The sequence below is a fragment of the Puntigrus tetrazona genome, unplaced genomic scaffold (genome assembly GCF_018831695.1).
Source record: "Puntigrus tetrazona isolate hp1 unplaced genomic scaffold, ASM1883169v1 S000000373, whole genome shotgun sequence".
Classification (NCBI taxonomy): Eukaryota; Metazoa; Chordata; class Actinopteri; order Cypriniformes; family Cyprinidae; genus Puntigrus; species Puntigrus tetrazona.
The window spans coordinates 966,343-981,349 of record NW_025048028.1 but is presented as its reverse complement, the minus strand read 5'-3'; the positions used below and the strand labels follow the sequence as shown (position 1 = coordinate 981,349).

General features: G+C 39.0%; 1 protein-coding gene and 1 pseudogene across 5 annotated transcripts; both read left to right on the top strand.

Moving 5' to 3' along the window:
- The first annotated feature begins 25 nt into the window (after positions 1-25).
- LOC122333746 (dual specificity protein phosphatase 26-like) lies at positions 26-13,323 on the top strand. 5 transcript variants are annotated; one of them, XM_043231515.1, is made up of 6 exons: positions 26-542; positions 637-720; positions 4,812-4,889; positions 9,590-9,789; positions 10,043-10,254; positions 11,314-13,323. In XM_043231515.1, the coding sequence occupies exons 4-6, from the start codon at positions 9,611-9,613 to the stop codon at positions 11,514-11,516; spliced, it is 594 nt and encodes a 197-aa protein (XP_043087450.1). In that variant the 5' UTR covers positions 26-542; positions 637-720; positions 4,812-4,889; positions 9,590-9,610; the 3' UTR covers positions 11,517-13,323. The 5 variants fall into 5 exon arrangements, with proteins under 5 accessions (XP_043087450.1, XP_043087452.1, XP_043087451.1 ...); XM_043231517.1 differs by having other exon boundaries at positions 9,582-9,789; XM_043231516.1 differs by having other exon boundaries at positions 26-546.
- Positions 5,678-8,926, top strand: LOC122333716 (annotated as a pseudogene).
- Positions 13,324-15,007: the final 1,684 nt, after the last annotated feature.

The window sequence follows — 15,007 nt, the reverse complement described above, 5'->3', positions numbered from 1 at the left end:
ATTCTGACCACAAGAAAGCAAAATCAATCAATCAGTTAATCGGTAGGTCATCAACTAGCTGGGGTTTCGGCACTATTTCTGACAGTAACTAGTTGTCTGATAGTAAACTCCATAGGTTTAATTGATGGCAGACTCAATTCCTCTTTTAAGCCCTTCATAATAACTGTATTCTGATCCTGCAACCTGTGGTTTAGCTATGACCTTCCCTTAACGATGGTTAAATGATTATCGAATAGTTATGCGTATGCATAGTTTGTGCTTTATGCAGCTTGATTATAGAATTCAATATTTAACATCCCAAATAAAAAAAAAACAATAAAAAAAACAGCACCTGCAACGTTCCAGTTATATTGCAGTATTGCAGCATGCATGCATAAACAAATGTCTTCGGACATGATTCCGTTGTGTGCAACATCTGCATGACTGTGTGCGATGCATCACCAGAGGGCGCATGCACTAGACATGAGGACTGCTGCTGTACCGAGCTATTATAATATTACGGACATGCCAGTGCCATAATATGGTGATATCTGCGCCTAACAGTAGGTATAGATCTTAACCAACAGTAAGCAACGCATGCATGTTTCTGAACGCAGTGTTTCGTGCTGATCACACGCATCTGTGTTCCTCACGCAGACCGATAGCTTCTGCAAGAGACGGGGATACCAGGAAAACGAAGGTGTCTACAGAATTTGTGTCCAATACACAACATCGAGAAAGGTATGCACACGAAGCTGGATTTGCATTACATAAAAATGCATGGTTTTTTTTTTTTTAATGATTTGAAATATGCGTTTGCAAACACAAGTTTCTTAGTATTTTTTTTAATGCACATTATAAAATTATACATTTGTCATATGCAAAGATTTGATGCACGTGTGGAAGGATCTTTTTTTACACTCCAGATGCAGCCATTTTGTTTATCTTTTAACCCATCTGTTATTTTCGGCAGATGTGATGTATTATATCAACATTACCACAAGGCCTGGTGACTTTTAATACAAAAGCCATCTGAAAACACAAGTCTGAATGACTGTGGTGTTTCCGGCCAGATTTGATCTACCATTGTTAAATAAATTAAAGAATAAATAAAGGGTCTGAGATTATAACAGAGCAATTATGAAACAAATCTAATAATAATGTGGACCAATAATGCGGAACAGACGCAAACCACTGAATGACAATGAAGCTATGAGTTGTTGTTTTTTTTTTTTTCTTGAGGTCGATACTCAAAACATTCAGGTTGAGATTGAAATTTTTTGTCAAGGCTTTCGAGCAGATAGATGGCATACGTGAAGCGACACAAACGCAAATAAAAAAAAACATGCACAACATGCAACAAATTGCAACGTTGGTCCGGAGAACGAAGAGTTAATTCGGTTGATGAATAAATAACTAGAAACGAGTGAGGTGGAAGAAACCGTGATACTATTGGCTCGTTTGATATAAGCAGGCTCGGCGCAGAACCGCTCACACGTGACCATCTCTGTTGTGGGCGGGGTTTATGCGATGACGCGATGTTACGTGCCAAAATACTCCAGCGAGGGCAAGGCCGTAGTAGCCTTGCTAAAGATGCTCTTTAAAAAAGCTCGATTGAAAAAAACCCCCGATTATAATCGACTAGTTGAGTACACATGTTATTGCTCAATCCTGGCATTTTATTCTTGTCTAAAATGTCCAAAGGTGCCTTCCAGTTGACAAGGGCCCTTTGTAGTGCTCACTGCATCTTCAAGATCAAAGACAGATATTGCGTTATTCCCGCTGGAGTGCTGTGCTGCTGATAAACGTGATATAATTTCAGTTCTGTTGCTTTCGTATGCATAAAAATATGATGAACAACATTTTATTTAATTCCATACGTAATGCGTATTAATCGTCCCATTTCTTCTTTAATACAAACATGCGTTTTATTTTTTTTTTATATCGAAATATTACAATTACACATCTCACACGGAGATTGTACTGTCATAGCGTTAGGAAATATGCATGCATAATTTAAACACATAATCGCATGAAATCAGTTTAAAAAATAAAACATTTTAGATAAGAATGCAGCATCACGTTTGTCTGAACCAACGAGAATGAGAATTCCCATCATGCCTTTGGTCAACGCAGTCGTTGGAGACACAGTCGCGAGAGTTTTTGGCACGCGTCCATTATTCATTATTTTCATAGCCAGCTAATGTTATCTGCTAAACCTAACTATCACACAAACCTGTGCCCATTATTAGACTTTTAACATTAGAGGACATTCGGCCCTATCAGGTGTAACAAATACAATTATAAATGTGACTTCCCTGAACCTTGCTTGCAGTGTGTTCTGTTGCTGTACAATGAAGAGACAGTTTAGTGATATGGAGCCCCTGGTTCATTTTTACGTGTCTAATGAAGAGGAACAAGACGCAGCTCAGGTGAAAGAGAGGTGACCCTACATACAACAAGTGATGAAGGGAAGGAAAATGAAGTAGACACAACCCTACCTACAACTAGTGATGGAGGGATGGAAACAGATGTGACCCAACATACGGCTAGTGATGGAGGGATGGAAGAGGAAACAGGTGTGACCCTACGTATGACAAGTAATGAATGGATAGAAGAGGAAAGGGGTCTGGATGGAGAAGAAGAACTGGAGCTCTCTGATAATAGAGTACTTCTGAAACAGAGTACGACCAAGACTACCAATCTACTGATGAAGAAGAGGCAGAGGAAGAGCTAGAGAAAGAGTCAGACGTCACCGCTTTCACAAAAATGGCTTATCAGTCCAAAAACGGAAACCTAATCGTGGACTTCAAAACCAAAAAGGTTTTATAATTTTATCAAAATGACTCCTGGACCGACAAGGTTGGCATGTGCCAGTGCTGAAGACTTAAGATCCACATTTGAATGGTTTTTCCCAGCTGATATTTAACAGATTTAACAATTTAGAGAGGAAACGTGATGCCTGGAAGAATGTGGACTTTCTAGGTCTGTTAAATCTGGCTGGCGTTTATCAATCCCACCATAAAGCTATAGGTAGTTTATGGCACAGCATATCGGGGAAGACTATTTTTAGTGCTACAATGTCACTGACGGCTTTCTGAAGGCTCTTTTGTTTTTATACAAAAGATGAAGAGCTGAACCAAAAAAAAGGGACAAACTGGCACCAATAAAGGAACATCTGGGATAAATGGGTCAAACACCTGCCGCTCTTATACAATCCAGGCCCAAACGTGACTGTGGACGAGTACCTGGTCCGTTTCAGAGGTCGCTGTCCCTTCAAACAATATATGCCGAGTAAACCGGGCAAATTTTGAAATAAAGTGTGAAGGACGTTATCATCCGTGTTTGCCTTCACTGATACACACACACTGGTGTCTTTCTGTCCCAAACAAAAAATAAGAATGTACTTTTGATGAGCACTTTCCTCAAAGATGGCAAAGTAAGCGACAAAGATCAAAAGAAGCCAGAGATAATCCAAGACTACAACCACACCAAAGACGGAGCTGACAACCGTGACAAGGTATTTTATTAAAATAAAAACATTAAAAGGAGGCTCTTCCTGCAAGAACTAGGGGAAGCTCTGGTGACTCCCTTCATGGGAAGACAGAATTACGTTCCTCACACACCAGCCTCACTGAATATGGTGATGGAAGCACAAGCTAACTCTGAGAAAAAGAGCTCTCTCTCTGCTAGCCTCCAAAAATAAGTTGAAGGAAGCACAAGCATGCTCTTTTAGAGCCAAAAAACAGGTGTCAGGTCTGCGGGTCAAAGAAGAGAACAAAAACTAGCAGAATGTGCGGTCAGTGTTGCAGGTCACATGCTGTTATAACAAGACTCTTGTCGCTGTTTGTTACACAGTTCTTTTTAATAGTAGTAATTTTCCTGCTGTTCTCTTTGCCATTGCAAAATGTATGATGTTTATTGCTTTTTTCCCCTCGATATTTTTATTAGTTTTCTTCCTTTGAGTTACCGAAAAATTGGTGCTTGAAATAAATGAAAGTCTACAAAATGATGTGTAGTCTGTGTCTTTTCATTGTAACATAACGTGAAATCACAGGAGAAAAGAAAAGACACCTCAAAATAATATTTTATTATATTATTTATTATTAATAATATTTTTCTAAACATTAAGTTTCTTAGAACTTAGGGTTCCAGAAAAACAGAGACCATAATGTGGGAACCACCAGTGCTTATCATTATTTTGTGCCGTTATCATGCAGGTGTTTCAAATTCATATACATTTCCATTACGTTTATAAAACATTAAAAAAGAAGCTCTTATAGTTTCCATATGCGTTTGTTCTTAAATGGGAAGTGAGGAACAGATATTTCATTCATATAGTTCATATTTTTGTTTTCTAGTTCGGTGGGTATTTCTATACCTATACCGTGTTTCTAACAATAAATGTGCACAGCTGTATTATGAACATGAAGTCTGCCGATTCGATCCTTCAATAATTGAATTATTCTAAAGTAGTATGTATGCAAAAATGTTTTATTTGCGCCTTATTCATCTTAGAATCCGATATTCAACCATTTCGGTTTGCATTGAAAAAAAAACAGTTTTATATCGAAACATTGCGCGTATTTACACTTGCGCGGAGTGTGCTTCACGTATGATTCCGTTGTGTGCAACATCTGCACGACTGTGTGTCACCAGAGGGAGCATGCACTGGACGTGAGGACTGCTGCTGTAATTTATTACAATAACACGGACGTATCAGTACCATTGAACTAGTCGACAATAACAGTAACAGTTACGCGTTGAAGTTATCGTCTGAACGCAGCGCTTGTGTCTCGTGCTAATCGCATGCATCTCTCTCCCTCACACAGACACGGAGCTTCTGCAATACACGGGAACCGAAGGACTCCGCGCAGGATTTGTGTCCAACACGAAACGCGTTGTATAAGGTAAGATGCCTGATTTGAATCCCTCACAGGCGTTTATTATTTATGAGGCGACTTTCGATTGCCGTTACGCGTTTTCGGCGTTTCACACAGACAGAAAACGCATCCGATACAAGTACTTATTTGCACAGATCCTTGCACGTTCCAGCTGCTGCCATTTTGTTTGCTTTAACCCTCCCGGTTCCGTTCCGTCACTGTGAACGGATGCAGCTTCCTATAACACAGCGTTAAGGTTGTCTGCAAAAGAGCTGTACAGGGCCAGGTGACTTTTAACTGTTTAAATGCATGCAAAGTAATGTCGATAAAAAGGAAATTAAACATTTTTCTCCTTCCCATGCAATGCAACAATGATACAAATCTATCAATCAGGCACAATGCAGAAAACAATGAAATTATGCATAATGTTGTCATATATCCGATTTGCAGTGATGTCATGTTGACGTGTTTAAATAATTATATATAGAGTTTTAATTTTTGGGTGAACTATCCCTTTAAAGAAAAGCATAAACCGGCCCATTTATGAGCTTTTGATTTTCACAGTAAGGAAAGCAAAGTGTCCTCCCAAAGTGGTTTTAAATGCATGTTTTATTGAAAGGTTATACATGTGGCTACCTTGGACCTTGCTTGCAGTTCATTCTGAAGCTGCACAGTGAAGAGACGGGTTAATGTTGCAAAGAACCTGGCTCTGCTATTTGAGTTTAGTGATGAAGAAAGCGACCTGACCCCACAAAAGCGATGGAGATTTGAAAGAGGAAAGAGACACGACCCTGCATTAGAAAAGTGATACAGTGATGGAAGAGGTAAGAGACAGGACTCCTCATACGACAAATGGTGGAGAGATGAAAGTGGAAAGAAATGCGACCCTGCATATGACTTGTGATGAGATGGTAGATGAAACACACGGGACTCTTTATATGATGAGTTATGGAGGGATGAAAGTAGAAAGGGATGAGACCCTGCTTGCAACAAGTGATGGAAGTATGAAAGAAGTAGGACACATGGCCCTTCATTCGACAAGTGATGGGGGGATGAAAGTGGAAAAAGATGTAACTCAACATATGACGACTGATGAAGGGATAGAAGAGGAAGGAGACGCAAATCTACACACGACCAGTAATGAATGGATGGGAGAGGAAAGAGATGCAACCCAACATACAACAAGTGATAGAGGAATGGAAGAGGAAAGAGACTTGTCCCAATGTGACATGTACTGAATGGATATAAGAGGAGGAAAGGGATCTGGATGAAGAAGAAGAGCTGGAGCTCTCTTCTGAAACAGAGGACGATACAGAGGTCGACCAAGACTACCAATCTACTGATGAAGAAGAGGCAGAGGAAGAGTCATACACCAGCAGTGGAGATACGTTCGAGGATGTAACAGAGGTTACTTCTGACACAGAGAAGGCTTATCAGTCTAAAAATGGAAACATATCTTGGACTTCAAAAATTCCTCCACTGAGATGAGGAAGATGTTCCGTTCATCGTAATATCAGGGCATCTACTGGACCAACCAGGTTGGCATGTGCCAGTGCTGAAGACATAAAATCAACATTTGAATTGTTTTTTCCAGATGATATTAGACAGATTATGATTACGATGACCAATTTAGAGGGCAAACGTGTGCTTGGTGATGCCTGGAAGAACGTGGACTGGATAGATTTACAGGCCTTTTTTGGTTTGTTGTTTCTGGCAGGTGTGTATCGATCCCACCATGAAGCCATGAATAGCTTATGGCACGCTGAGACAGGACGGACGATTTTTCGTGCTATCCATGTCACAGAAAGGTATTAAGAGTTTGACAAGGATCTTCTGCTTTTACAAAAAGGACAAAATAGAAGAAAGATAAACTGTCACCAATAAGGAACATCTGGGATAAATGGGTCAAACGTCTGCCGCTCTTATACAATCCAGGCCCAAACGTGACTGTGGACGAGGACCTGGTCCGTTTCAGAGGTCGCTGTCCCTTCAAACAATATATGCCGAGTAAACCGGGCAAGTATGGAATTAAAATCTGTGCGGCATGCGATGCCAGATCGAGCTACGCATGGAACATGCAGATCTACACCGGCAAAGCTGCCAATGGCAAGTCAGAGAAGAACAAGGGAATGTGTGTGGTCCTGGACATGCCATCGGTCTAGAGCAGTGGTTCCCAACCTTTTCTTGTTTGAGGCACCCTTGGAAAGCCTTTCAAAAGTTCCCGGCACCCTTATAAGGAAATAGATATTTAAAATCTCCGTAGCTTTTTTATTATTATTTATTTATTTGTTTCATTTCGAGAGTTTGCATGCAACAACACCTTATACCTAGTCCTAGATTATATGAGAATACTGTTTACACTGATTCTGCCTTAATAAAAAAAAAAATTGTTGAAATTTTGGCGGCACCCTCAAAAGATCTCACGGCACCCCTTAGTGCCGCGGCACACCGGTTGGGAACCACTGGTCTAGAGGGACACACCATCACGTGACACAACTTCTTCACCTTGTACGCCCTCGGCCAGGAGCTGCTCCAAAGGAAAATCACCATGATTGGCACCATCAGATCAAACAAGCCTGAGCTTCCACCTCCTGTCAGTGAAGGACAGAGCCTCATTATCATCCGCGTTGGCCTTCACTGATACACACACTTACTGTCCCAGAAAAATGTACTTTTGATGAGCACTTTCCACAAAGATAGCAAAGTAAGCAACAAAGATCAAAAGAAGCCAGAGATAATCCAAGACTACAACCACACCAAAGACGGAGCTGACAACCTTGACAAGGTATTTTACTACTTTGTTTGATTTAGACATTTTCATTCAAGATGAAATGTCAGCTGATAAGCCAAAGCTTTGGTGTTGTGTGTGTGTTCTGTTTCCAGCTTGTCGCCAATTACACCTGCCAAAGGAAGACCTCACGTTGGCCCATGCTGATTTTTTTCAACATGTTGGACGTCTCTGCCTACAATGCATTTGTGCTGTGGATGGAAATGAATCCTTTATGAAAGAAAGAGAAGAATTATAAAAGGAGACTCTTTCTGGAAAAGCTAGGGAAAACTCTGGTGACTCCTCTCATGCAAAGACGGGAAAATATTCCCCGCGCTCCAAGCTCTGCGAATATGGTGAAGGAAGCGCAAGCAAGCTCTTTGCCGGACAAAGACTCTTACCACGCACCGGTAATCCCTGGCTAGAGGAAAAGGTGTCAGGTCTGTGAACGAAAGGAGGACACAAAAACAAGTGCTGTGTGTGTAACACATACATTTGCGGGTCACATGCTGTTATTACTGCACACTGCCAAGCATGCAGCAAGAAGGTTTAAACAAGACTTAAACACTGTTTATAATACACTCTACTATACTGTTTTTTGGGTTTATTACTAATTATTTTTGTTTTCTTTGCTAACTGGTTTACCATTGCAACATGTGTAATCCGTTTATTGCCCCTTTGAGTCTGTTTGTAGAATTTTGTGTTAGTTTACGGCATTAGAGTTACAAAATATTCACGTTTTAAATAAACAATTAACATTACGCCTACTCAGTCTTTTCATTGTATGCTGTGCTATGCTAATCTGGCATCACTGCAAAAACGGTGAATTTAAAAATGACAATCTTCAGTGTCCTAAGTATATTTCCAAAGTGGTGCTTATTTAGAATTTCACTTTAGAGCCTTGGGTTTACTAACGCCACCTACTGGTCCTAATTGTCATTTCACATCATTGTAATGGCTGATATAATAAAATCGTATAAATTTACCAGATTTTTCAGAATGAAGCGTATGGTCTTATTGCAGTAAAAGTAATATAAAAAATGTGTTTGTTTTGCGTTTGTGTCACTTGGAGAGAAATCTAGTCTGTTTATATTTTCATTATTAAGTCCCATTAAGTGAAGTTAGTGTTAATATCTCTTAAAAATGTATTTACTAAAATAATAAAAATGATAAATTTTTAAAAGATAAAAAAATCATTTGACTTTTACATTAAATGTTCCCTCCTAGTGGAATGACCTGCCCAAGTCAATCCTAGCATCCAAGTCCTTAGCCATCTTTAAGAATAAGCTAAAAACACATCTTGATTTAGATCCTCTAACTCTAGCACTCTCTATTCTATGTCTATTAAAAAAAACAAATTGCATGAAGAATACGATGCAGGAGCGGAAACTTAAGCACTATTTAACAATAACGCATAATGTGTCATTAGTATGGTTGAAATGGATCATCGAAGATCAGTAGCAAAGACACTGGTTAATACAGTAGCTTTAAATACATAAATGATATTGGTCTTATTTAACATACTTCATTACTGTAGATTGGTATAATAGGCCAGAGTTTGCATTTGACTCTTTATTTATTTAGAGGAATACTGAATGTGTTTTTGTGCAGGCGAGATGCATGTTGATGCATTTTGTCTAGATCTACGGTACTGACAACACTTCTGTACTTACTCCTGATTTCTCTGGACGTGGCAACATAAGAGCTGTATGTCAAAACATGGGAAACAAAGTAAACAGCGTTAGTAAATCAGCATATTAATTTAAAAAAATAATGCATTACTTTAATAGCACAATACAAAAGTAATGCGTTTACATAACTTGCGTTACTTGCAATGCATTACCCACCACTCTTGATAATGTAAAATGGAATTTTATTACGTATTTTATAGAATTGTAATTAATTTTTGTCAACATTTTTAACTTTTACTTTTCTTTTGCATACATTTGCAGCATTACAGCTCCACTGAAGGCCAGTCCAGATGGCTTTCATGTCCAGACTGTCTCGGTCGCGGAGTAATTCCAGATCTCCCAGCAGAAAAGATTCAGAGAAAGGCTCTCCTGTACTAACTGTTGCTGAACTTGAGCGTCTGCTCTACACTGGGAAAACCGCCTGTAATCACGCAGATGAAGTGTGGCCAAGACTCTACATAGGTGACCAGTGAGTAGCCCGTGAATATCTGCAGTGTCGGCCAAATGCAGGCTGCTGAACGAAAAGATTGTGCTTTAATTGCTTTAATTAAAAAAACGACAAACAAGACATGTAACATCATGGATCATGAAATGCCTTGCTTTGAATGATGCATTTAATGAAGCACGGAATAGCAGTAAGCGAGTGAAATTTTATCCTGTTTAGATGGGTAAACTAGAAATTGCCAGTAAATTTTGTACAAATATTTCACTTAAACTTGCAGAGAAATTGCCTCCAACCGCAAAGAACTCATCAAGCTCGGGATCACGCACATCCTCAACTGTGCTCAGAGCAAATGGAGAGGCGGCGCCGAGTATTACGCTGGCATGAACATCACGTATCACGGCATCGAAGCCCACGACTCGCCCTCTTTCGACATGAGTGTCAACTTCTACCCCGCGGCCGAGTTCATACACAGAGCCCTCAGCACCGGAGGTCAGTTCATAAGGGGCCTTTTCTTTTCAACCTCAAGTTTCTCAGTCTTATTAAAATCAAAAGCGAAAGGGGTTTTACCTGTTATGTGATGCTGTGAAATATAAAAGCAGTTATTTGTCAGTTGATAATTGCATTTATAGAAACCATGTATTTTAGGCTTATTGTAAAATCTGCAGATACAAATGTTAAGCATTTTGATAGGGTAGGGACTGAAGTGGGTGGAGCTCTTTTGGCACGGTTCTCTGATTGGTGCTCTCCTCTGTACAGTATCTTGGTAATGTAGTTTTTCACTACTGAACAGGCTATCAGTTAAGAATGTATTTCTCTGTGGTTAGCGCAACTGATATATACCACAGTAACTACACTGATTTGATTAGAGTTTCGTGGTCGTTCGCCGATCCCATTCTCGTCTCTCCACCCACAGTGTTTTTCTGTCTCCTCTCTACTGCTTCATTAAAGCTATTAAAATACCCATTAATTTAACTTTAAAAATGTACTTCTCTATGTTCTATGAACCTTGACTCAAGGAAAAAATTAGCTCTTCATTATTTAAAAAACTATTTATGTACTGTTTGTTTTAATTCGTTCTATTTCCTTTCTTTTATTTGTTTTTCCTACGGCGTTAAATATGTGTACTATGTGACCCTAGAGCACAAAATTAGTCTCAAGTCACGGTATATTTGTAGCAATAGCCAAAAATACATTTATTTAGTAAAGATCATGTTCCATGAAGATATTTTGTAAACTTCCTACTGTAAATACATTCAAACTTACTAATATGCATTGCTAAGAACTTTTTTCTCAGTATTTAGATTTTTTTTTACACCCTCAGATTCCAGATATTTTTGTCATTACAAACCATAGAGCAATGGAAAGCTTATTTATTCAGCTTGTAAGTTTATGTATAAAAATAAATAATATGTATAAATATGAATACCTTTCAAATATTGACTTATGATTGGGCTTGTGGTGCAGGGTCACGCTAAAGAAAATGTACATGAATTTAAGGATGTTTCGTCACTCGTTTAAACGTTTTGACGCCGTGACTTTTTTTTGCAGGAATGGTTCTTGTGCATTGTGCCGTCGGGCTGAGCAGATCTGCTACGTTGGTTCTCGCCTACCTCATGATTCGGCAGAACATGACTTTAGTGGAGGCCATCAAGACCGTGAAAGACCACCGCGGCGTCACACCGAACCGCGGTTTCCTACGGCAGCTCAGCGGTCTGGACAGCGTCCTGCGCGCCAGCCGCAATGCAACATAAAGCCACTGGTAGCTTCTGAATTTCAACCGTTCTGGCCCAGGCCTTGACCTAATGTGTTTGTATCGCAGTAAATGAGAGCGGAGCGTCTTTACATACAGTGAGTTTATTCCAGCTGTCCCCCTGCGGTCAGTAGAAATGCCTTATTACATCAGGACCTCTAGAAATGTGTGTAATGCCTTATTCACTGTTAAATGTTCACATCTGTTCACGTGACCGCCCACTGAAATGTTGAGTTGAATCACCACAGAGAATAACACGTGTCCGTTCGCACAAAACACGTTTTTTTCGGTGTTTAAAATGCGAGTTAATTTAGAACGACACGAGGTGTATAAGTGTAGAACCGTTTGTGCAAGACACTGCAAAGAAGCGAAGACATTGGTCCGTGCATTTTTACAGAGAAAAATAATGACAAGCAGCGCGGTTGAATGAAAAAAAGCTTGGCGAGCGAGCATGACAAAAATTAGGTCATCGCACCATTGGCATACAGTTTGAAAATGAACCGGACAGACAGAATGCGCTAGGACGAAATATGAACGTGATATAGATTTTCTGTGTTGGAAACAAATATGGAAAACAAAGACCTTCTGCCATCTTGAACAGATTTTAAGCAAGCACCTCTCTCATACTTAACATTTAAAGAGAAAATACAACCATGCAAGTATATTTTGTGGCATACAGCTAATTTTTTAGCTGCACAGAACAGCTCGCTGTGTCAGGCACGACATGCGATGAAAGATGCGATTGCAACGGTCAGACACGTTTACATGCACCTTTACATCAGAGCCTATAAAATACGCTTAAAGGTACTTTGGTTTAAATAGAAAAGCGGCGTTCTGTGTGAACTCTCCATTTACGACCGCCACAGACCGCAGAATTGGCTCCACAACCGCTCAGAGCACTTTAATAAACACCTAGACAGCAATGTCCTAGCAACTGCCAACAGCACCCTGACGACTCAGAACCATGCACCCCATAATATTACCACACAGTGACCATCCAGGACACTCTAACAAGTATTCTGGTGACCGGGTTGTCACGGGAAGCCAACCAGAAGATGCCAAGAAAATTCAGAATTTTCCTATAATGCGGCGTTATGATATTATAAAAGACTGAAAAGCGTGATACATCGATCAGTTTAGCCAACGTAGCTGCTCGCATTCATTAGTCAAGCAGATCACGGGGTATGACACTGAGCTCTAGTGTACATGAGACTATATGCAAACCGCAGTCAGTTTCGTCACACAACTTATCATTGTGCTTTGTATAAATACTAAAGATGTCACGTGACGTATTCTACATGTTTCAAGTCGTCTCTTTTAACTTGTTTTGTAAGATATTGTAACATAGAGTAGCCACTGTACGCAAGAAGCGCAGTCTTCTTGTACTTACAAATCCAGCAAATCCTCAAGTGCAGTACAATGTACCGACTGTAGCCGTATGAATCGCATTGTGCTAGTATTATTGTCATTTCTGTACATTTGTATTATTGGGGCCAGCGGTTAATGTATTTGCGTATATGTTTGTCGTCGTTACATCTAACAAATATTCACTGCAACAGCTGAAGCTGAACTACTGCCAGGACTGCAAATCCCTTCCACCGTACGTGGATCTAAACTACACACCAGTTCGTGTCTTAGGAACAAGTGTTGATCGCTCGGAGGTGAAACTTGTTTTTGGACCAAATTTCTCAGTTTTGAGTGGGAGCATGCAGCCGGGAGACAAAAACGGGGGCGTTCAACGGAATCTTAAAACGTCTGTTTTATTTATAATGTGCGTGAAATCTAATAAACATTATTTCATTTTCCAATTTTCGTTTGTGCTCGATCTGGAAATGTTTGTTCACGCGTGGCTTTTTAAAATTGTATTTCCAGCAAAACGGTTTGCATTTTATTTTCTTCAATTTCACAAAATATAACGGCCGTGTGTTGATGATTTGCTTTTGCTTTTATTTTTATTTATTTTATTTTTTTTGAGAAGGAAAACGTTGTGTACATTAGCTTATTTTTACTACTTTATACTATGAATAATGCCCCCCAAAAAAATTCTAAATAAAAAAATACTTTAAATAATGCAAATAATAATAATGCATTTACATTTTTCTAAATATAAAAAAAAAATACTGTGGAAATAAACTTAAGTCTCAAAGTAAATACTGAATTTAGATCCCATCTATACAGGCCTGTAAAGAACTACCATTGAACATAACTTCAACACGGATTAAAAACATCTTTATGATGCTTTTCTCTTTACAAGATCTTACTGATGGACTGGATTGGTACGAATTACATTTTGATGTTTTTATCATCTCTCATTCTGACGGCACCCATTCACTCCAGATGATTCATGGGTAAGCAAGTGATGTAATGCAAAATGTCTCAAAATCTGTTCTGATGAAGAAACTTAACTTGGTTGCCCTGAGGGCGAATGCTTTTTTTAGCAGGTTTTCATTTTTGGGGTGAACCATTCCTCTAAAACCCTCGTTATAGCGCCGCCCTGTGGTCAGGTCACTCGTAATGTAATGCATGTTGAATTAGAAAACGGTTTGATTTTCTTGATGATACAGTATTTGCAATTAAACTGACTTGACTACTGAAATATGAACTCTGTCCCCACCGTCCATGTTGACTAAGTTCGCTTCGTAGTGGACACTTTTGCACTGAATGTTGCACTATGGTGTTATTTAACCTTTGTTGAAGTCTTGTTTGTCTGAGGGCAGAGCTGAACGTTCCCACGGATCCACTGAGCTTTAGGGATGTTTGTGAGGAAGTTGGTGGGAGCAGGAGGATTAGGAATCAATCATAGAAACATTCATCTTATTTACCATCTATTCATTCTGAAAAGTGATCATGTATTTAAAAGGGAAGTTAAAAGAATGAATAAATAAAATGTGTTTGAGATATTATAATCTGGGGTGCACTAAGGTTGATCCTGTTTTTTTTTTCTTCTTATTCCTAACGCGGTGATTGGATATAGCATAATGAGAATGTGATGGAAATTAAGAATAACTCTATAATTCTGCAAAAGGTCATGCAATTAGCAGGAACACTCTTGCAGCTTTGTATTAAGCATCGAATGAATCTTTAGTGAATTTCTAAAGGTTTCTAAGGTCAGACTTGTTAGTAGGGTGTGAACAAATAACCCACTGAGTCAGCATGACCAGCGCCCAGGATACAAAGCCTTTAACCAGATTTCTGTCTAAACATGCCTTTTAGAACCTCCTTGTTTTTTTCCAGAGATTTAATGTTGCAAACAAATTTTAGTAATATTTTATTAATTAAATGGAAAAAATTAGGAGTTTATTATATTTGATTTTTGTTTTTGCAAAAAAATAAAAAATAAAAAGTAAAGAAATATTACTGCTCTATTTTTAATGCTGATTTGTTTCACATAAACTGTTAATGCATTACTTTTCATAGCCTATAGTTTAGAGGTCACAAACGTTTTATAATAGAAATAGAAACCCACACACCAATTATACCATATCATATTAT

Excerpts from the sequence above, each read along its gene's own strand:
- LOC122333746 (XM_043231515.1), top strand. The coding sequence starts at position 9,611 with ATGGCTTTCATGTCCAGACTGTCTCGGTCGCGGAGTAATTCCAGATCT. Across the intron at positions 9,790-10,042 it reads AGACTCTACATAGGTGACCA|AGAAATTGCCTCCAACCGCA; the intron begins GTGAGTAGCCCG and ends TTAAACTTGCAG. Across the intron at positions 10,255-11,313 it reads CAGAGCCCTCAGCACCGGAG|GAATGGTTCTTGTGCATTGT; the intron begins GTCAGTTCATAA and ends TTTTTTTTGCAG.